The 23,579-nt window shown below is 44.0% G+C and overlaps 1 protein-coding gene across 1 annotated transcript; it reads right to left on the minus strand.

Moving 5' to 3' along the window:
• Nucleotides 1–560: 560 nt before the first annotated feature.
• On the minus strand, nucleotides 561–13,294 carry frzb (frizzled related protein). Its single transcript, XM_078404052.1, has 6 exons — nucleotides 12,599–13,294; nucleotides 11,916–11,969; nucleotides 5,524–5,589; nucleotides 2,737–2,941; nucleotides 2,578–2,641; nucleotides 561–1,422 (listed from the first exon to the last, which is right to left on the minus strand). Exons 1-6 carry the CDS (start codon nucleotides 13,068–13,070, stop codon nucleotides 1,279–1,281), a joined length of 1,005 nt encoding a protein of 334 aa, XP_078260178.1. The 5' UTR covers nucleotides 13,071–13,294; the 3' UTR covers nucleotides 561–1,278.
• Between the last annotated feature and the right edge of the window lie 10,285 nt (nucleotides 13,295–23,579).

Here is a 23,579-nt window from a genome sequence, read left to right on the forward strand (position 1 = left end):
CAAATGCTTTTTGGGTTCAAATTCCTAAACTGTTACGAGAATCCAGTTGCACAGTTTTGGCTCTTTCCACTGATTTGCTAAACTGATAGTTTTACAGACCTAGAATGTTCGTTTGGAAAAGTAAATCATTGTTTTCGCATATTAAATTCTATCTTCCAAGAAGTAGCAAAAGATTGGTCTTGCAAAAGCTCCTCGTATATACTTGGCCTTGACAATTAAAGCAGAATATTAAGAAAAGAGTCAAAATTATTTATTCAAAATAAAGGGGGAAAAAAACATGGTTATTTGATGCATGATTTGTGATGCTTCATTATATTAAAAATGGAAAATTGCAATCTGCAAAATTCTGAATCATTTCCATAATATTACACTGACTTATTTTAAATATGTTGAAATCTGAAACTAATATTAAGTGGTTATTTTTATAAATATCTCACTCTTGCATTGTCCCTATCTGAATGCTCAAATTAAACTATTATTAAATCACTGATAAACCGCGGATGTGCGTGTATGTTTGTAACACTGTAGTGAGCTTTCAAAATAAAATCAAAATAGCCAAATGATTTTCAAAGGAATGTATTTAATAGTTCATAAAACATAAAATGTTAAAACTAATTTGATGCAAGCATTGTTCCTTCCATGCCACAATCATCTTGCAGTTTGTACATTTTCTCCATTACTAATTGTAGATATAATTGGATAAGGCTGATTAAACAAGCGACCAAATAATATTGGCATGTTATATCCAGTGTTTGTTTTGCAAGTGCTGTTGGTCGTCCTAAACCTTTTAGCTCACAATCTTGACCAAACTGAGCCAGCCGTGCGGTAACTTTATTCTCATCAGATCAGACATGCAACAATCTGGTTTTGGGCTGTACAATCTTGGCCTTCAGACATCAACTGCACCTGAACTTTCTGATCCTTACACACCACAGACCCTTGCTCAGACATTCTTTCACTGAATATGTGACCACAGTCTCTGGTTATGTAACCTAGAAATGCAATACATGTGTACCATTGGATTAAAAGCAGCTCATTGACTCCACTCCCCAACATACTCTGGGACAGTCTTCGCAAATGAGTACAGTGCAGGGATTTGATGCTGCTTTGTTTCTGATCACACTAACATCCGTGCAAAAAGGACAAAGGACAAAGTTATAGAATAGCTAAAATTTCATAGTCGTTATTAGGACATACGTGCAATAGTGCAATTTTCTTGTGCCACTCCAAGAATGCATACATTTGTATACTGTCCAAAGGACTTCTGGTGCAAAACGTTTACTGACGTGCTTGTTTAGCATTCCTCCTTTTGTTTCTCTGTTTGGATGCGACTGCAGTATCTCTCGGCTGAATACGTTTCCTTCCATTTTGTTGGCCGCTTCTCCCTTTTCTTCTGTTCTGGCGCAGCCTCTGATCCCAGTTCTGATATTGACAAAAGACCAGTTTAGTGGCTTACATCTGCCGGCGTAATTAGCAATGGTGCAATTCCGTGAGATTGTTACTTTTCTATTGCATTTCTCCAAATTAGGTTCGCTGTCACAGTGAGAGCTGGGTCTCCGAGTCCGAAGGTTATAGGTTTGAGTCCCAGTCCAGAAGATGCCAGCACAAATATTCAAGCTGGCATTCCAGTGGGGGACCAAGCAGGAATTTGCACAGAGAATCAGCAGAGCTCGGACGTGAGGATGGTGGGTAAATGGAATGAGCTGCCAGATGATGGGGAAAATGGTGATTATAAGAGGAGGTAGTTGAGGCAGGTACTATAACAGCATTTCAAAGGGACTTGGACAGTTACCTGGATAGGAAAAGTGAGCTGCCAGATGAAATAGTTGGGGCAGGCACTAGAGTTGTTACAGTTCCTGCAGAGTTGCTGCCTTACAGCGCTTGGAGCGCCAGAGATCTGGGTTCGATCCCGACTACGGGTGCTGTCTGTACGGAGTTTGTACGCTCTCCCCGTAACCTGCGTGGGTTTTCTCCGAGACCTTCGGTTTCCTCCCACACTCCAAAGACTTACAGGTTTGGAGGTTAATTGGCTTGGTATAAGTGTAAATTGTCCCCAGTGTGTGTTGATGTGCGGGGATCGTTGGTCGGTGTGGACTCGGTGGGCCAAAGGGCCTGTTTCCGTGCTGTAACTCTAAACTAAACAGTTGAGGGTGTGAGACAAAAGGATTAAATAGTTGCAAATTGTGAAGCTAGAGAAAGGAATGTAGGTGGAAGGGAGAGAAATAGGTGCGAGTCCACGTTGGGTAGAAGGAAGAAGGGAGGGTTATACAATACAATATATACAATACAATATATCTTTATTGTCATTGTACAAGTACAATGAGATTAAGAATGCCACTTCCATGTCGTTGCTGTAAAATAAATAAAACACGGCGTAAACAAAAACACCAAAAAGGGAAAAAAAAAGAAACAAGGTAAAGAGCAAAAAGGTTCATGCAGGGTCAGTTGTGCCAGATGACCCTGAGGGCAGAGACAGATCATATGGGCAAAGATGGGAATGGGAAGGGATATGTAGTTACCTAACCGGTTCATACAATTGGGTTGTAAGCTCCACAAGAAATAAGCCTGGAATGTTACCTTGATTCTTCTCCCAAGTCGATCCTTCCATTTCACGGCTATGGAACCCTCCACCAACAATAACCTGTGCAAGAAATGTACAATGAAACCATCTGGCTTAGTGGTGACTAGCATGAACCATTAGCGCTCGGCGCCAAGCGGCCAGCTTGTTCACTGTACCTTGCCCTCTCTTCGTCCTCGTAGCCCATTATAACGTACTCCTCGTTCGTTTTGATCTCAGGGCACAGGCAGGCGGAGCTGGTGTGAAGCGTCACCGTTTCCTTCGGGATGTTCACCAGAGAAGATTTGAGAACATCTTTCACTTCCACCGTTGTGGCCACATCGTGGCACTTATTCCTGACCTCTTTCACTTTGGCTCGAATAACTGCAATGAAATTCCAGTTAGAGAAAGACAGTTCCAAACAAAAACACACCCGTTTAAATCAAGTCATGATTAACACGGGTGTCAGAGGTTATGGGGAGAAGGCAGGAGAATGGGGATGGGAGGGAGAGATAGATCAGCCATGATTGAATGGCGGAGTAGACTTGATGGGCCGAATGGCCTAATTCTACTATTCCTTATGACAACAATTCAGGGTTTCGGGAGTGTTGGTCAGAGGGAACCCAACATTTAGAGACAGTTCTGTTCCTCCATCCTCCGTGGAACTGTGAACTGAGTAATCCCCGCCCTACTGTATAGTATTACAAGCGAGGTGCGGAACTCCATAGCTTTTCCCCAGGGCAAGAGATTCTAAAATGACTTAGATGAAGGGATTAAGAGTAACATTAGAAAATTTGCGGATGACACAAAGCTGGGTGGCGGTGTGAACTGTGACGAGGATGCTATGAGGATGCAGGGTGAATTGGACAGGTTGTGTGAGTGGGCAGATGCATGGCAGATGCAGTTCAATGTGGATAAATGTGAGGTTATCCACTTTGGTGGAAAGAACAGGAAGGCAGATTATTATCTGAATGTTGTCAGGTTAGGAAATGGGGAAGTACAAAGAGATCTGGGTGTCCTTGTTCATCAGTCACTTAAAGTTAGCATGCAGGTACAGCAGGCAGTGAAGAAAACTAATGGCATGTTGTTCTTTATGACAAGAGGAGTTGAGTATAGGAGCAAAGAGGTCCTTCTGCAATTGTACAGGGCCCTAGTGAGACCGCACCTGGAGTACTGTGTGCAGTTTTGGTCTCCAAATTTGAGGAAGGATATTCTTGCTATTGAGGGCGTGCAGTGTAGGTTCACCAGGTTAATTCCCAGAATGGCAGGACTGTCGTATCATGAAAGACTGGAGTGGCTAGGCTTATATACACTAGAATTTAGAAGGATGAGAGGGGATCTTATCGAAACATATAAGATTACTAAGGGGTTGGACACGTTAGAGGCAGGAAACATGTTCCCAATGTTGGGGGAGTCCAGAACCAGGGGCCACAGTTTAAGAATAACGGGTAGGCTATTTAGAACGGAGATGAGGAAAAACTTTTTCAGTCAGAGAGTTGTGAATCTGTGGAATTCTCTGCCTCAGAAGGCAGTGGAGGCCAATTCTCTGGATGCTTTCAAGAGAGAGCTAGATAGAGCTCTTAAAGATAGCGGAGTCAGGAGGTATGGGGAGAAGGCAGGAACGGGGTACTGATTGTGAATGATCTGCCATGATCACATTGAATGGTGGTGCTTGCTCGAAGGGCCGAATGGCCTCCTCCTGCACCTATTGTCTATTGTCTAAAACTAGGAGCCATGGGTTTAGAGGGAAAGGGGGAAAGATTTAAAAGGGAGCCGAGATGCACGCAGAGGGTGGTGCAGTCATGGAACGAGCTGCCTATGGAAGAGGTCCACGCAGGGACAATTACATTTAAAAGGCACTTGGACAGGTGCATGGATAGGAATGGTTTGAAGGCAGGGGCGAAGAGTGGCCTACTCCTGCACCTATTATCTATTGTCTATTGTCAAGTGGTACCAGCTGAATTTAGTTTAGAGATGCACCATGGAAACAGGCCCTTCGACCCACCAAGACCACGCCGACCAGCGATCACACTGTCACACTAATTCTATCCGATGCACTAGCAACAATTTGCAGAAGCCAATTAACCTAGAAACCTGCACGTCTCTGGGATATGGGGTGAAACCGGAGCACCCGGAGAAATCCCGCATGGTCACGGGGTGAATGTACAAACTCCGTACAGACAGCATCCATAGTCAGGATTGAACCTGGGTCTCTGGCGCTGTCAGGCAGCAACTAACGCAGCCGCCCCGAGGCCAAGCAGCTTGGTCAGCATTGATACTTGGGCTGGATGGCTTATTTCTGTGTTGCAAAGCTCTATGTCTCTCTGTAAAAAAGATCTTGATATGTGTACCGACTATAAACGGCCCGCATAGACAGAGACATCGGCAGCATCTCTGTTACTCTGTATTCAACCTGGATTTCCATTAATAAACTGGGGATTACTTTAGCAACGATGAAATCCGAACAGGCAAAGGAAATATACCCATGGATATTACTCTCCCACATGTGACTGGAGTGTTTTGTATGTTTACATTTAATGTTAGTGGCATCACCACTTGAATATATCAGTTCTTTAGTGGGCATTTTAGAAACATAGAAAATAGGTGCCCTTCAAACCAGCACCGCCATTCAATATGATCATGGCTGATCATCCAGAATCAGTACCCTGTTCCTGCTTTCTCCCCATATTCCTTGATTTTAAGGCTAAAGTACGGATTAACGAATGGCCATAATCTCTGCAACCTTGAACGGTAGTTGAGTTTAGTGTATTGTCCCGCGTACTGAGGTACAGTGAAAAGCTTTTGTTGCGTGCTAGCCAGGTAGGCAGCATAGATTGCGAAGAAGTCTGTCGTATGCATCATGATACGGATAGCGTGAGGGATGGAGCTGAACAGGGGCTGAATCACCAGCCCGATTGCCGAGTGGTGACTGAACAGGTTGGCAAATGGCCAAGGGGAGCACTTACCATAATTGTAGTTGTTCTTCAGGTAAACTTTCTGGGTGAGCCTCATCGATGGGCACCTGCAGCTATCTGAAGACAAAGCAGAGTTGCAGGGAAATGTTGGCAAAGATGGCACTTTGCAACCCGTCCCAAATTCACAAAGCAGTGCCCATGGGAACTTGGGCCCTTTCAACCCCCACTCCCTCTTACCCTCCCCCACTCCCTCGTCGTCGTCCCCGCTCCTCACTCTCCCCCACCCTCTCTCCCCATTCCCCCTCACCCCCCCCCCCCCCCCCACACAGCCACTACCCCTCCACTCTCTCTCAACACCCCCTCCCATTCTCCCCTTGCTCCCTCTCACCCACCACCCACTCTCCCCCCCCACACCCACTAACCGCCCACTCCCTCTCACTCCCCCATTCCCTCTCGCTCCCTCCCATTCCCTCTCGCTCCCCCCCATTCCCTCTCGCTCCCCCCCATTCCCTCTCGCTCCCCCCTCGCACTCCCTCTCACTCCCCACTCACCCCCTCTCCCACTGGTGCTGCATTTATAAGGTGCACACAAACCAGGAACCTGGGCGTGGCTCATATCTGTAATTCATCTGTTCTACGGGTATTTGTATTTGTTCATTTTGGGCAATCAGTCTAAAAATCAATCCGGCATATAGTTTGATGGACTTTGCTTCTGATTATTCGGGTTATCAGTGGTGTTTTAACTGAGAGAATATAAAGGAAATGAAAGAACTGTATGACTTCAATAGTCTTTGCATTTATCTTCTTAGGAATAATTTCAATGGTCATTGAGAATATTACTCATATTTGTTTATTTAATAGCATTCACGTGCTCTAGTCACTCAATTTAATTTTGCACCCATAATTTTGCAGAAAATTGGGTCAAGCCTATCATCGTTTAACTTTATGACATGCTTTTTGGATTTCAAGTTTAGGTCAATTGTGGGAATGACGATGTACAATCAAGCTACACAGGAGATTGCGAAGCCTTCCGAGCTTCTGACAAGCGTGAAAGCTTACATGACTGTACTTCAATCCATAGAAAATTATGTGCAGATAGATATTACCAGAGTTTTTAACAATGTCCTTCTCCAACAGACACAGCATTTAGATAGTCATGGTGAACCGACCATAACTAGCTTGTACACCAATTGGTAAGTATTCAAATTATGTATATTTCAAGTTATGAAAAGTGCCTTATCTATCTATAAATGTTCATGGGCAACCTTAATTAACTGTACATTTATATAGGTATCTGGAAACTCTACTGCGACAAGCCAGCAATGGCCACATTGCGTACTTTCCAGCTATGAAGGCATTTGTAAATCTGCCCACTGAGAGTGAACTGACATTCAATGCAGAAGAATATTCAGACATCTCTGGTAAAGAAATTAGAACATTTTCTGTTGAACATAGTTAATTTTGTGATGGTCATGTGGCCCATCAGCCAAATGCCTGCGCAGGACAGTTTTGTTAACCCACCATGTGCTGTCTCTTTTCCATGACCTTATTTGCCTCAATGTTCCATCTGTCTCTAGCAGAAATCAGAGTATCAGAGACCTATTACTGCTGCCAAGAAGAAGGGTCTCGACCCGAAACGTCACTTAATTCCTTTTCTCCAGAGATGCTGTCTGACCCACGGAGTTACTCCGACTTTTTGTCTCTCTCTTTAGTGACTCATGATGCAAGGAACGTGTGGGTCTCTTAGTGAGCTGAGTATACGGGTAGCGTGTGGAGATTGTCTGGCGTGCTCGGTGCATGTGGCTATCCTTATTGCACACCAGGATTCACCACCTTACCCGGGGCAGGATTGTAACTGGTAGAAACAAGGAACTGCAGATGCTGGTTTACCATGAAAAGACACAAAGTGCTGGAGTAACTCATCGGGTCAGGCAGCATCTCTGGGGAACATGGATAGGGACGTTTTGGGGTGGGACTAGTAGACTTGTTAGGGTATAAATGTTGTGTATAAAGAGATACAGTAAAAACAGTTTGGAAAACGGACATGTAAAAAGTTTGTGCAACAGAGGGAGAGAGGCGAGCCTGTTTAATACTTGAACAGGGTCACTTTATTTACAGCGTCTGAAAAAGGGTCTCGACCCAAAACGTCACCCATTCCTTCTATCCAGAGATGCTGCCTGTCCGGCTGAGTTACTCCAGCATTTTGTGTCGGTCTTCAGGGTCACTTTATTGTGTTTGAGATGTAAAGTTGGCATCCATTCACCGCTATAAATATTACTCCCCTCCAGCAGTGGCGCATTGTTTGCACAAAATGTATTGCTGTGCTATCCTGACAGCATCTCGCGAGCTCTACATCAAATGGAGCAGGGGCTCTGGTGCATGGAGACACCGCCACTGGAAATGTATCAGGAGTAAACGCAGGGCAATTACAAATATATCACTCTCCGCTGATACTCATTTACTGCAAAATTTGGTGGACTCTGAATCAGAGGATGTTTCGCTGTAGATAAAATTGTGTTTGTTTTTACGCGTATGTATGTGTGTATAATAAATGTATTTATATATTTATATATTATACTGAACTTTTTAAATATAGTTTACAGAGTACTATCTTTGCGTTTTCTGTTGTGTTGCTGCAAGTAAGAATTTCATTGTTCTGTCTGGGACAGATGACAATAAAACACTCTTGACTGTTCACGGTAAATGAGTAACAATGGGCCAGGCAGCATCTGAGGAGGGAATGAATGGACAACGTTTCGATTCGGGATATCCTTCTCCCGCGAAGACCCGACACGTCGGCTGTCTATTCCCTCCCCAGATGCTGCCTGGCCCGCTGTTACTCCAGCACTTTGTGTGGTTTGCTCAGGATGTCAGCATGGGCGGTTCCTTGTGTCTTTGAGTGTGTCTGTAATTGACCCACACGATGGCTCCAGGTCCACCTCTCCACACAGCCATCGTCCCTTTCCCTCCACGGTACGGTGGAGGTCTGCCCTCAACATCCTCTCCGGGGCACGCACTCATCCTCTGGGCGTGCACTGTTCTGCCGCCCGCCTGCGGTTCTTCTCCCTGGTGACTGCCGCTTAACTCTGGCCCCCTTACATAGAGAGAGGCGCACTGTGCTGCGGGCGGGCAGGGGCAGGCAGGCAGGAAGCCGTGATTTATTGGGAGGCACAGAGTCCGCGCCCGGAACAAAACAAGCAGTGCCAGGAGCAAGCACTTCAGTAAGTGGAGCTTGGGGCAATCAATCTGCTATTGTAGCGCACTAACAGCTGATTTGTGACCCCCCGCGAAATTAAAAATCAAAATGTATCCATTTACAATACCACGGGCCTCCTCTGGAGGGGACGCTGATTTAATGCTGGGGGTCGCATTGGGGTACGGAGGTGTGGTCATCTTTTAACGTTTCCACATCTCCAGTCTCTTTGACTCATTGGGGCACTTTCTGCGTTGACCGTTCACAGCCTTGCACATTGCGCTTTGTTGCACAACCTCCACTATGTGGGGGGTGGGGGGGTTAAGCGGGTTGCTCCCTGTCTCTCGTGTAATCTCGCCTCTGCGGTCCCAGACCTCGGCCATCCACGTTCAGTTGCGGAGGGCACACTTCAACCACTGCGCTAGGTTTGGTGACTAACATTTGTGATGGCTCTTCAGAATCATTGCTAAACAATGATCACAATAACTCCCTCGTCCACTCATTGTGGAGCTACTGGGTGTCAACTGTGTGAAATGACATTGACGGGCAGTTTCACTGGAGAGCCATTGAAATAGACATTGCTCATTTCGCAACGTTTCTCCCGTCCAGTTAGTAGCGCCTGGTGTGTGTGCAGTCACACTCCAGACTCTAGCGCGTAATCGGACAGGTAACGCATTCAATCTCCATGGGATAGGTACACTGATTTCTATTCTGTTGCAGAGTGACACGGGAGCTGCTTTCCTGTTCCACATTAGACAACGTAAAGGTGTCTCTGGGAAGATAATTGGCGTGGAGTAGACACAATCAAGGAACTGCAGATGCTGGTTCACAGGGTGGAAAAAAGACACATAATGCTGGAGTAACATCAATGGGGGACATGGACAGGTGACGTTTCGGGCGGGACCCTTCTTCGGAGTCTGAAGAGATGCTGCTGGCACTTTTTGTCTTATGACCGGTCTGCACACGATGCCTCAGAAAAGCCACCAGCATCCACAAAGACTCTTCACACCCCTGCAACAGTCTGTTCGAACTTCTACCATCGGGCAGACGCTACAGAGCCTTCTACGCCCGCACCTCCAGACTCAGGAACAGCTTCATCCCCAGGGCCATAGCTGCTATGAACCGGTCCTGCTGAGCCGGATGGTCACATCGCACAGTGATCCGGCACAGATCTACTTGCACTTTATTCTGTTTTAAAACTGTTCTAATTTGTTTCATTGGGTTGTTTAAATTAATACTGACTAGCTAATTAATTTATTGCATCGTATGGGAGGCGCATTCCCAATCTCGTTGTACCCCTGTACAATGACGATAAAGATATATTGTATTGTATTGTATGGTGCGGTGTTGATCGAACGACTTGCAATCCAGTGGCACTCTAGCAACGCAAAGCAAAACCTTGCATTTAGTGACACAAGGGAGTGCAGATGCCGGCGCCTTGAGCAAAACACAGCATGCTGGGTGAACTCAGCGGGTCAAGCAGCATCTTTGGAGGTAATGGATAAGTGGCGTTTGGAATCGGGACCCTTCGGTCTATTATAGAACAACATTATAAGCGTTAAAGTATTGGATTTGGTTTCAACTAAATTATCATTGTTAATACTGGGTAGAAAATGGAATGGAATGCGATTGTATGTCATTCGTCCAATGCCCCGCTCAGTAATCCACATGTTTTGCTACCAGGCCTGACGATGACCTCAGAGCCATTCAGCTCATTCATAAATTCATGGATTATAGGAGCAGAATTAGACCGTTCGGTCCATCAAATATACTCCACCATTCAACCATAGCTGGTCTATCTTTACCTCTCAATCCCCATTCTCCTGCCTTCTCCCCATCACACCTGACACCCGTACTAATCAAGAATCTGTCAACCGCCTTAAAAATATCCATTGACTTGGCCTCCACAGCCTTGTGTGGCAATGAATTCCACAGATTCACCACCCTCTGACTAAATAAATTCCTCCTCATCTTTTTAAAGGTATGTCCTTTTATTCTGAGGCTATGGCCACTGGTCCTAGACTTTCCCACTAGTGGAAACATCCTCTCCACGCCCGCTCTATCCAGGCCATTGGTAGATGCCAGAAATGTGGTACATATAACATGCCTGTTGATGTCATAACCTATCGCCGTCTTCGCCCCGGACACCCGTCCCCTGCCTCCTCGCAGTACCTGATCAGTGCGTGATTGATTAGCAACAACGCGGTACTTGGGAAACACTGTGCTGGTGCTGGGAATGTGAGACAGAATGCCCAGCAGAACCGCGCCGGCTTGCACAAGTAAAACCTGTCAAATGTATCCGGCGCTAGTCTTCCACCCTAGGCTCTTGTTTCTCTCTCCGTAGATGCTGCATGACTTGCCGACTGTTTCATTCTCAGCATTTCAAGTTTTATTTCAGTAATTAACTATCTCTCGTGGTTACGTAGACTTGATTGAAATGTGACCTAAGTCAACCATTCTGATCACCAGATTCTATCAGATTCTATCAAACATTCTATCACTAAACTAAACTAAAACATACCATCGGGGGTGATTGCACTGGGGAAGAGACACATAGATTCACTGAGATGTTGCGTTTCATTTCTGAGGAGGGATTTGATAGGTTGGGTTTGTGTCCGTTGGAGCTAAAGAAACCGAGAATGAACGCGAAAGAGGTGTAACATTGTGAGAGGGCTGTGATTGCAGGAAACGTTCTTACTCCCAATAGCACGGATGGGTTTGGGGTGTCAAACAAGAGGGGACTCAAGGAAGCTTTTTCTATTCACGCAGAGGATAGTTGGAGTCTCGAATGCCTGTGTAGATGGTGAGGCGGGCACTCTCGCAACTTTCAATCCTCTAGACGAGCATTTGAATCAGCAACGCGCAGAAGATTACGGCCAAGTGTTGGTGAATGGGGACAGTATATATGAGCTGTGGACAAGGTGGCCCGATAGGTCTGTTCCCGTGCCGTACTGCTCTATCGCTGGTCCGTCATTGTCATTCAGAATGAATTACTCGGCTAACTAATTTCAACGCTCATTCAATAGTGTAAAAGTATTGGTTCGGATGACCAAATCAATTTAAGGGGGAAAAATGTCCTTTCAAGTACCCCTGCAGTTCAATGATAACTTATGATGGAAATTCGCAAAACTGAAGAGTGCCTTTGGTGCACTTTTAGACATGTATGTAGACCAGGTTCATTTTCCACGCAGTCGGGTCGTATTGTGCATGTTGGTATGTGTCGACATAAATAACGTTTTGAAACGACTTACCACCTCCCAGGTTTCTGCAGGTATTACTGGAAGAATGAACGGACAGGTCCGGAACTGTTTCTCAAACAAAAAGAAACAAAAGGAGCTCAGTTATATGCGAGGAGCTGCCTTACGAACATCATAAAACGCAGCCAAATCATCCAAAGTGCAGGCAACATGTTATTTACAAATAAAATAAAGCCATACGTCGACGTATCTTAAACTATCAGCATCAAATATGATGAACTAATTTCTTCGTCTGTTAAACACCAGCAAGACAAGACAATTTATATGTAAATGCAATGGGCGATTTTGTTTCTATTAGTTATGTTTAACATTTCCAAAGCACTGCCATACAGCAGTTAATGTAACAAATCACGCTATGTTTACTCGTTACGAATTCATTAAATAATCGTCCTTAAATAATTCAGCATTATTGATCTCTTAATGTTAGTTGGAACATCTCCACAGCGGCCGCGTTCTTACAGTTGGAAAAGTTGACAACTGTTTAGAAATGCTTTCATATAATTATTTGATTAACAACCCGGAGAACTAACACGAGAAGGTGAATTTGGTGCATGGGAGTTTATCTTCCATAACTGGAGGACAAAATTCCATGGCATGAAACCAATCACCCGTTGAAATCAATTTCAGTGGGGCTTGCTTCACTCGGTGTGAGTTGAGTCCATTGGAGAGAAACTCACCGGGTGCATCGGCTGTTACAATGGCTTCTGGGGAGATGCAGACTCCGCGGTCGTAGACGGGGAACTCCTCGCAGGCCAGGTTCTCGGGCCAGGTGTGGTTGTACCTTCTCATGACGGGCTCGCAGCCGTCCCTCGCCCTCTCGCACACCGACTTGCACGGCTTGATGGGTTCGTGTTGGAAGTCGATGGTGCAGATGGGCGCGTACATGGCGCAGAGGAAGAAGAGCAGCACTGGGCTGCAGTTGATGCCCACCAGGCCCTCGTACTGCTCGATGGCCAGCACGGCGTTGTCCTGCGTGCTGTGGTGCAGATGGTTGGGCATCTTGGTCATGTTCCAGGGCATCGGCTTGCACATCGGGATCCGGATGGGTTCGCAGGCAGCGGCTTCCACCACCCGAACCAGACCCAGACCCAACCCCAGACCCAGGCAGGTCGCCCACAACAAGACAGGGGAACCTCCAAGTCGACCCATCGTACAACCCGGCGCGCCTCACTGGCAGTGCGCTGGGGTTTAAGGCCGATGAGTATTGTGCTTCTGCAGCTGGAGAGTTGAGGTGCTCAGCTCTGTTTTATAGGCTATGCAAGGACCCCGGGGTGTCGCTTTCCTCCCCGCGTGGGACTGACCGGACTTTCTTTTTTAAAATCTCTGTGTGTTGCCTTTCAGTGCGCCCTCCTCTCCTTCCCCTCCCCTCCCCTCCCCTCTCCTCTCCCCAGCCGGCTAACGAGTGCACTTACATCACCAGACACAAAAACCCAGGCATTTTATTACGTCCCCAACAGCGGCCGTGTGACGCGACGCAGTTCTGTGAAAACAGAACACCAATCAAATGATTGCAAGTTTACAATTATATTTGCCAACAACAAATACCCTCCGTGGTTTTTGGTGGGGAGTTGGGGAAATCTCGTGTTCACTACGTCTCCGAGCACTGCATTCATCTGGGTTAAACCCAGCGCTACGGTTTCTAACTTTTCTTTAATGAACGCGTGATTCAACAAGTACTTGAATAACTAAGTGCAAAGATCCCGAAACAAAAATGCACACAAATGCTCACTTTAGCAATTTCATTGTCAAATCTCCATTGAAAACCAAAATAAAACACTTATCACACCAAATCAACAAAAGCTGGATGCAAAGTTCCGGCTACTTAAACCCGTTTGCTTTTGTTGCCTGTAAGTTATGTGGTTATTTTCCATATTTATGGGTTGGAAAGTATTAACTAGGGACAATGAAAAGCGATTGATAGATTGACACGAGTCCTTTACCAAAGATGATATTCGATGCTAGAAAGTGCCAATGAATAAACTAAACTATAGATTCGTTGGAAGGTGGGGGGGGGGGGGGGGGGGGGAGAGAGAGACCAGTAAAGTGAATTTTGTGTGTGTGTGTGTGTGTGTGTGTGTGTGTATGTGTGTGTGTATGTGCGTGTGTGTGTGCGTGTGTGCACCCCGGATCAATGTGAATCGTGGGGTCCGTGAGATTCGACTGTTGGTGTTTGGATTTCTATGGAAATTCTGCTTTTTTTAAAGGAGGCTGGTGAACAAAAAAAGATTTGAAAATGTTTACTCCACCCAGCGAGCAATATAATGTGCATTACTTTTCAGTAATGCACACTGATTTCTATAGTCTTTAGAACTTTCTCTGTGGATTCGCAGCATGCGGTAGAATTATGTTTTAATGGAAATAATGCGCCTTTTGCACAGATGATCAATTTGTAGCCTGGGTCCGTTCACATTCGACAAGGCGTCATTCAGAGGTGCTAAGGTACTTACAGAGTTTATCTGAGGCGACTGACATATTTTTCCATATGTGGAATAACCTCTCTCCAAATTGTGTTTTGATAACCAATCCTTGTGACATTTCTGATAACTCCGATAAATCCTGAACGCATAAATTGTACTGCGTCAACTATGCCTAATTGCATCCAGCTTTATGTATATAGACACAAAATGCTGGAGTAACTCAGCAGGACAGGCAGCATCTCTGGAGAGAAGGAAGGGGTGGCGTTTCGGGTCGAGACCCTTCTTTATACTCCGGGTCTGGCCGAAACGTTACCCATTCCTTCTCTCCAGAGATGCTGCCTGTCCAGTTGAGTTAATCCAGCATTTTGTGTCTATCCAGTTTAAACCAGCATCTACAGTTCCTTCCTGCACATAGAGCTTTATGTATAGTCAATGGTTTAAATCTTTCACTGACCAATCTATTCACATCATAAATACCAGTGCAAAGAATTTAAGTTATAACTGCAATTAAAAGTTTTTAATTTGCAATTATAACTTTAATTCTGCCAAATTGATAGTGGCCTAGTTCAAAATATTAAAAAAGTGCAAATATTAAAAGCATCCAATTGTCTAGCTGCAAACTAATACTTTTTAAAAAAAATCCCTGCAAGCAAAAGCAATATTATCACAAATTAAGCCACCATTGCGGATGAACGGTGCAATTAAAACCTTCTGATTTAAAGGCAGTAATCCTTGAATACTGCCCCTGGTTGCATTTTGGTGTTCTGTGAAAACTCTACATACCATGAAGCAGCTAAGTTAATTTAGTATGCCTGATCATAATACCTGACTGACTGACTACCGACTTACTTTTTTTTCTCATAAATGCAAGTCATTACTCGTCCTACTTCTCCTTCCTGGTTATGTAATAACCTGGTAAACGTGTGCCTAAATAAGGTCTCCTGTAAGCCGATGCCCTGCTTCACTCTCCATGCATCCCGCCGGTGCTTAATGGTAAGTTGTTTGAGAGGTCCCAGGAGATTCTGTTTTCAGTGGACAGGGCTGAAGGAGGAAATGTGGTGTTGGGAAGCTGAAATGATTCCACTTAGTTGGCACGTTTTGCTTGCTTTGGATCAGGCTAATAAATTGTCGACATCCTATATACTTACTCTATGTATGAGATATAGCACTTTACAGAGGGGATGGATAAACCAGTGAGGTTGTTGCCCTCCGCACACGCATACTTCCTTGTATTTCATAAAGCAGCACTGTTAGCATCAGATATGGATACGTTGCAGACCACACTATCCCATTCTTCCATTCACCAACAGCTGTAAGGCATTAATGTAGAAGGAAGTGGGTATTGGCATAACTCTTGTTTGGACAGTGGCTTTACCATTTATGTTGAACAGAAAAAGCAGCTTTGTCTTAGCGTCAAGTTTACAGAACTATTAGCCTTAACCAATTTCTCCCAGAAACTTTAAATGTGATCCTTATCCAATTTTTATTTAATTCTAGTTGAAATAATGACCTCATTCTGCTTGCAAACAATGGAAAAAAAGTTCCTATCACTAGTTTACTAACGTTTTTGGTATCTTAAAATAATATATCTTAGAAGCAGAGAGTTGCCTGAGAGAGCAAAAGTCGCTCAGACAATTAATTTTCATTTCATAGACGATACACTTTCTTTACTGAATGGTAGCTGTATGTTCTACAATTTACTGCCGGGATAAGTTGATAAAATTGCTTTTATTCTTAATGATTTCATTCTCTTAATTGAGTTTTTCATATCATTGCGTTTTATTTTGCTTTAATGGTTTTTTTCCTTTGGTCTTGTACTTTTTACTGATTTTTCATTTTTGAATGGTTTATTGCATCTTATGAAAGGGGTGTTAGTGCTGGAAGATGGAATGTGCCACCTTTTAGCCACACTCTCAGTATTCTGTGCTTCCAATGACCAATATAGAGTATCTGAGTTCATTTTGGCTCAACATTCTCGAACTGCTTCAAGAAAATAAAATGTTTCTGAAATACAGTGATCCTTGTCTAGGCAAACTAATGTCTGTTCTTCTTTGATTATTTTTGTGGGGTAAAGTTGCACTCAACAGAAATTGTTTTTCAATCTCTAAGTTGACTTCGCTAGGAAGACTTTATGAAAAAGTGAGATGTAACTGTGTTTCATTGACCTCAATTAGTTTCAAATAACGACCCAAAGGAAAATATCAGATTGCGACAGAGATCATTGGCTCTGTGAATTACAAAGTTCCTGCTCTTGTCAACATTTGAAGCAAGGTATGGATCTAACCAAAGAGATAAAGGTGGCAAGGAAGGATGCAGGAAAAGGCTGTACACTTTTTTATCGAAGGTTAGTTTTTATGGAAGCTACCGTACATGTCAGAATGGATGCAGTAAGCCCACCATAGCTGGCCACAATTCACAAGTTATCTGAGTAGAATTAGGCCATTCGGCCTATCATGTCTACTCCGCCATTCGATCATGGCTGATCTCTGCCTCCTAATCCCATTTTCCTGCCTTCTCCCCATAACCCTTGACACCCGTTCAAATCAACAATTTGTCTATCTCTGCCTTAAAAAATATCCACTGACTTGGCCTCCACAGCCCTTTGATTAACGACCCTCTGACTAAAGAAGTTCCTCCTCACCTTCTTTCTAAAAGAGCGCTCTTTAATTCTGAGACTATGGCCTCTGGTCCTAGACTCTCCCACCAGTGGATTTGAGAAAGATTTTGGGAAAGTGAAAAAAATTGGACATTCACAGAATTAATTTAAGAGGTCTGAAGAAGGGAATTGATTCAGATTACTTCTGAAAACTGTTTAAGGGTATTGATAGGAGTTGAGGGAATTAGGGATGTTGTACAGATCAAACTCAATGGCATTGTGAAAATGAATCAGTGGTTTGAATTGGACATGGGAGAGCAAAGGAGAAGTTTCAACCAAAAGTAACTATCAAAATACAATCAACAAAAAGACACAAAGTGCTGGAGTAAATCAGTGGGTCAGAGGGCATTCCTGGAGAACATGGATAAGTAATGTTTCGGATCCGGACATTTTTACAGACTCAAACTCGAAAAATTACCAGCCTGAAGAAGGATCACGTCCCAAAACATCACCAGTCTAAAGAAGGGTCTCGTCCTGAAATGTCACCTATTCATGTTCTCCAAGGATGCTGCCTGACCTACTGGGTTACTCCAGCACTTTGTGCCTTTTTTTGTAAATTAGCATTTGCAATTCCTCGCATCAACGTTCAATCAAATCTACTGGGCAATAATTGTTTTCTTTTAGATTTAGAGATACAGAGATTTAGCGCGGAAACAGGCCCTTCGGCCCACCGGGCCCGCGCCGCCCAGCGATCCCCGCACATTAACACTATCCTACACACCCGAGGGACAATTTTTCTACATTTGCCCAGCCAATTAACCTACATACCTGTACCTCTTTGGAGTGTGGGAAACCTAAGATCTCGGAGAAAACCCACGCAGGTCACGGGGAGAACGTACAAACTCCGTACAGACGGCGCCCGTAGTCAGGATCGAACCTGAGTCTCCGGCGCTGCATTCGCTGTAAGGCAGCAACTCTACCGCTGCGCCACCGTGCCGTCACCGTCATATCTCTCATGAAGTGCACAGTATAACCTTGAGTAATTGGTCATTTTGAAGCACTGACCTGTTTCCTCTGCATTTTGATGAATGTTTTAAGCAATAAACCCATGTTGCAACTAAAGGCGATTCCGATGTTGGGGTTCACGGGAACTGCTCCAGTACATCGAGCTCGAGGGCCGACCAGACTTTGGACTTTGAAGAATCCCGTCAAAAATGGCGGCGCCAGCATCTTTAATATATGCAAAAAGAATTTCACTGTGCAGCTGCATATATGTAACAAATAAAGCACTATTGAACTAAATCAGAAAATGTGAATCAACTTATCAACCTGGCAGCAAACCAGTAACAGATATTCTGATTTTTTTTTCTTGAAAGTGATCCTCCCCTCAAATGCAATGGAGATCCCACAGTGTTTATTTTACATGAAGCATAGCAAAAACATGAAACACAGTAAAATCAATTTCAACATTTATTGCAAAAGGTCACAGCTGACTCAACTCTCGGATAAACTATTGCAAAAGTTTAAATGTTACGTTGTATGTGCTTTGCTAAATTACCCATTTGCATATTGAATTCTTCCAGACAATTTTAGAAGCCTTGTTGTTGGGGGTCGAATTGCTACCACACACACAGAGTTAGGTTGTGTTGTGATCGCTGACATTGCACTGCATGATCACATTAGCGCATCCTCGGGAAATAGTACACTGGCATTCGCTAGAAAAATAGGCCCATTTTGGTTTGATGCCAGTATTGCGAAGGGGATTCCCCTTCCCCAGCTTAAACTCATCTAAATTCACACAGGGGAACATATACTCAGTGGCCACAAGCACCTTCCTCCAGTACGAATTAAAGAGTTATTTACTGATTCATTTCTTCCAGCTGCTGCTATGAATTCGGAAAGATCTGCTATGTTGTGATTACTCATCTTGGAGTTGCAGGGAGTTGTTTGCTCGGTACTGGCTCGTTTTTTACCTTGAAATAGGAATCTGCACATTTTAGTGCCCATTGATCTTACAGAGGTGTCCAAAATCATGAGAGGAATAGATCGGGGAGATGCAAAGAGTCTCTTGCCCAGTGAGGGGAATTGAGAGCCAGGGGACATAGGTTTAAGGTGAAGGGGGAAAGATTTCATAGGAACCCGAGAGATAACCTTTTCACGCAAAGGGTGTTGAGTGTATGGAACGAGCTGCTGGAGGAGGTAGTTGAGGCAGGCACTACTGCAACATTTAAGAAACATTAATCGTGTGCATGGATAGGGTAGGTTTAGAGGGATATGGGCCAAACACAGGCAGGTGAAACTAGGGTAGATGGGACATGTTGGTTGGTATGGGCAAGTTGGGCCGATGGGCCTGTTTCCACACTGTATGACTTTACACATTCTCCTTGGAGTATATTGTACCTGCAAGATGAAACAGATGGCAGGCCTGGCTCACTGCCCGTGAAGAAGGACCCGGCAGGCCGTTGTGTTCAGGGGCAGCTCGGAAGCCACAATCCACGTCTGAGCTTGATGCTTTATTTGCTCTTTTGTTTTAGCCTGACTTTATGTTTTCCTGCAGTTACTTTGACTGTACAATACAATAATACAATACAATATATCTTTATTGTCATTGTACAGGGGTACAATGAGATTGGGAACAACTATCCTTTCAGACGCAGCACTGTTTAAAGGTTTTGCTGTAAAACCTCCTTAATAAACTCACCCAGAATCAACCTCAATGTTACATAACATTTTGAGGGGCATAGAGAGGGTAGACAGTAAGAACCTATTTTCCAGGATGGAAATATTAAATACTAGAGGGCTTAGCTTTAAGGTGAGGGGGGCAAATGCTAGAGGGCTTAGCTTTAAGGTGAGGGGGGCAAAGTTTAAAGAAGTTTTTTTACACGGACGATGGTGAGTCTAGAAAGTGCTGCCGGGCGTGGTGATGGAGGCAGATAAAAGACAAAAGGCAGATAAAAGACATAAAAGATTTAAAAAGTGGCACTTAAAAGACATTCGGATAGGCACATGGATATGGAGGGATATGGATTATGTGTAGGCAGATAAGAATTGGTCTTAGCATCATGTTCGACACAGACATTGTGGCTGAAGGACCTCTTCCTGGGCTCTTGCTCTACTGTTCCATGTTCTATGTTACATGTGGAAGAATTTCAAAACGATGGAAACTTCCTTATTCTTCCTCAAAAGAAGAATGTGTAGGAAAGAACTGCAGATGCTGGTTTAAATCGAAGGTAGACACAAGATGCTGGAGTAACTCAGCGGGACAGGCACCATCTCTGGAGAGAAGGAATGGGTGAAGTTTCAGGTCGAGACCCTTCTTCAGACTGAAGGGTCTCGACCCGAAACGTCACCCATTACTTCTCTCAAAACAACAATGTTGTGATTCCTTGCAAACAGGTTTAACCAAAGATACTAGTGGAACAAGATGGACCACTCCGTTGACATTTCGGGTCGAGACCCTTCTTCAGACTGAAGAAGAGTCTCGACCCGAAACGTCACCCATTCCCTCTCTCCTAGATGCTGCCTGACCTGCTGAGTTACTCCAGCATTTTGTGATACCTTCGATTTGTACCAGCATCTGCAGTTATTTTCCTACACGACTCCGTTGACATCGCCTATACTGATGTGTAGTAGGCCAAGGAGCCATTTTAGTAGGCAAAACTAAATTATGCCTCTCGCAGTGTAATCAGTGTTTCGGGGGAACAGTATGTGTGATGATACCATTAAAATGCAGAATATTTCTCATCTATCAATTCACAGATTTTTGATATTTTTCTTTGTAAATGGTGCCATGACATACTACGGGTTTTAGGGTTGAGTGGTCTATCTTGTTCCTCTAGTATCTTTGGGTTTAACTCCTTCCACTGATATTTGTTCTGTGGGAGGGTGAAACACCATTCTTCCCTTCTCAGAACTGACCAAGGACTGGATCCAAGGAGCCACTTAAGCCCAATATTGTTATGGGTTTTGAGGCCATTTATGGTCACTGGGATTTTATACACCCAACGAGAAGGAGATAAAATAAGTAAAGGTGTGAATATAGAAGGAACTCATTTTAGGGACAGAGGTATTGCTATTTTACCCACAAATCCTATTTTTGCCTTTGTTTCACATCTTTGTGTCATCTCCTCAGGTAAGGAATATTGTGGTAGAATTTAATGCTTTAGCCCTAGCATGGCAACCAAAAGTTGCTGTGAGTTTTTCCCATTCTAAATGTTGACATAAAAACATGATGCAAATGTTGTAACACGTCAAGAGTTAATTTGGAATGGAAATATGTGCCATTCGTAAAGGTTTTTATTTATTACTATAACAGGGTGGACCCGTTGGGCCCAAAGCTCTCCTGCGTTGGTGTAGCACCCTCCCCTCCCCCACTCCTCCCCTCCCCGCCACCCCCCACCCACTCCATCCCCACTCCTCCCCTCAACCCCCCCCCCCCCCCACCCCACCACCCCCAGCTCAACGGCTCAGCAGCAGCTCGAACGCGGCTGACGGCCAGGGTAAGTGGAGAAGGGCTTTATTAAAGTTTAAAAAGGTGATTTTTAAAGTTTAAAAAGTGAAAAACTTTTAACATCTAACAACCATTTGATCCGCAGGACAATGGTGATTAAGGTGGTGCTAAAATTGTCGCACTATCATGTACCGTTTTGGCTGTATTTCGGTAACATACTAAATGCAATATATATATATATACGCATATATATACAATATGAGAGTTTTAGTAATATAATATAGATAGATTGCACAGATAGCATCATCTAAATAATAGTAAAACTGATTTTTCAGCAACTGCAAGATAGGATTTATTATTGTATTACTTTTCCAAGAAGAAAATGATGACCCATTTCTAAAAACTGTTGAAAAAGAGAAATGTGTAATACTTTAAAAGTCTGTTTCATTACAAATGCCATCCCTTTTGGATTCATGATTGAGATAACATTGTACTGAACAATATTCTCTTATTCTATAATTTAAGACTGTTTAGACTTGCTCCTCATGCTGGGGACAGTTATTCCATGGGAATGGAATCTGTTTGGTAAACATGTTCTTCCTGTTCTCCCTGTTGTATCATTAATAAAGTCAATTGCCAATAAGATAATACTTTGCACATGTAACAACAGAATATGAGTTTTTTAACCAGTTTTATCGAATTATCATTCATAACATGCAAATTAAATAATTTTAATCAAGCTAGTAGTGGGATACACAAGGAACTGAAGATGCTGGAATTTTAGGCAAAATACAAAGTGCTGGAGGAACTCAGAGGGTCAAGCAGCATCTGTGGAGGGAATGGACAGGCAACGTTTTGGGTCAGAATTCATCTTCTGACTGTAGGAAGTACCTGCAGATGTGGGTTTACACCGAAGATAGACACAAAATGCTGAAGTAACTCAGCAGGGCAGGCAGCGTCTCTGGAGAGAAGGAATGGGTGACGGTCTGAAGAAAGGTCTGGACCCAAAACGTCACCCATTTCCTCTCTCCAGAGATGCTGCCTGTCCCGCTGAGTTATTCCAGCATTTTGTGGCCTTCTTCAGAATGTCAATTTCGCATTATGCTCTGTATTTTATTTAGGAACGTATTTTTGAATTGAAGAAACACACCTAAGATTTTTGATTTATACTAGTAGTGGGAGCATTGAATTTCTGCCTGTGGCTGTGTTGCTAGGTGGGATGTGCTGTGCATATGCTGTTAGCAGGGGGGTGCTGTGAATGTGCTGCTTGTAGAGGGGTGCTGTGAATGTGCTGCTAGTAGGGGGTGCACTGCTAGTAGGGGTGTGCTGCTGTGCTGCGAATAGTGGGTGTGCTGTGAATGTGCTGCTAGTGGGGTGGGGGGGGGGGGGGCTGTGAATGTACTGAAGGTGAATGCTTAGTACTTGGCTTCATTGCACTCATCTTCTTAATTCCTGATGAAATGCAAATGTCAACCAGAGATCTAAAGAGAACACTGGTTGCATATGGACAACGTATAGCCATTTTTCTCACAATAATCCTCAAGAAAATGCCCTGATAAGTAAACGGTGATTGGAAAAAGACTGAGCAAGGATGAATTACTTTGGTTACGGGAGAACATTTCTCCCCATTCTCTACATTCTGCTCTGTATTTTATTTAGAAATTTATTTTTGAAAAATAAACAGACTTAAAATTGGATATACCATGGTTATTGGGAGTAAGGTAGGTCTTGTGTTATTTACTACCATGCAGCCTAATTTTGGGAGAAGGTCAAATAGTATTACACACTTATTACTAGGTGAAGACATCAGCTTCATGTGTTGAAACATAGACACAAAATGCTGGAGTAACTCAGCGGGTCAAGCAGCATCTCTGGAGATCATGGATAGGTTACGTTTCTGGGTTGGACCCTTCTTCAGACTTCAAATGTAGTTCATGTACATCTAAATTTGTATCTTCACCAAAACACGAATGAAAGTTTGCATGCGGCCCTCCATATTAGACATTTAGATGATAAATTTCCAGGGGGTAACAAGTTACAAGGGCGGCACAGTGGCTCAGCAGTAGTGTTGCTGCCTTACCACACCAGAGGTCCGGGTTTGATCCTGACCACAGGTGCTGTCTGCATGGAGTTTGTATGTTCTTCCCGTGACTGCGTTGTTTTTCTCCAGGTGCTCCGGTTTCCCCCCATACTCC

This window comes from Rhinoraja longicauda, chromosome 8, assembly GCF_053455715.1.
Source record: "Rhinoraja longicauda isolate Sanriku21f chromosome 8, sRhiLon1.1, whole genome shotgun sequence".
Lineage (NCBI taxonomy): Eukaryota > Metazoa > Chordata > Chondrichthyes > Rajiformes > Arhynchobatidae > Rhinoraja > Rhinoraja longicauda.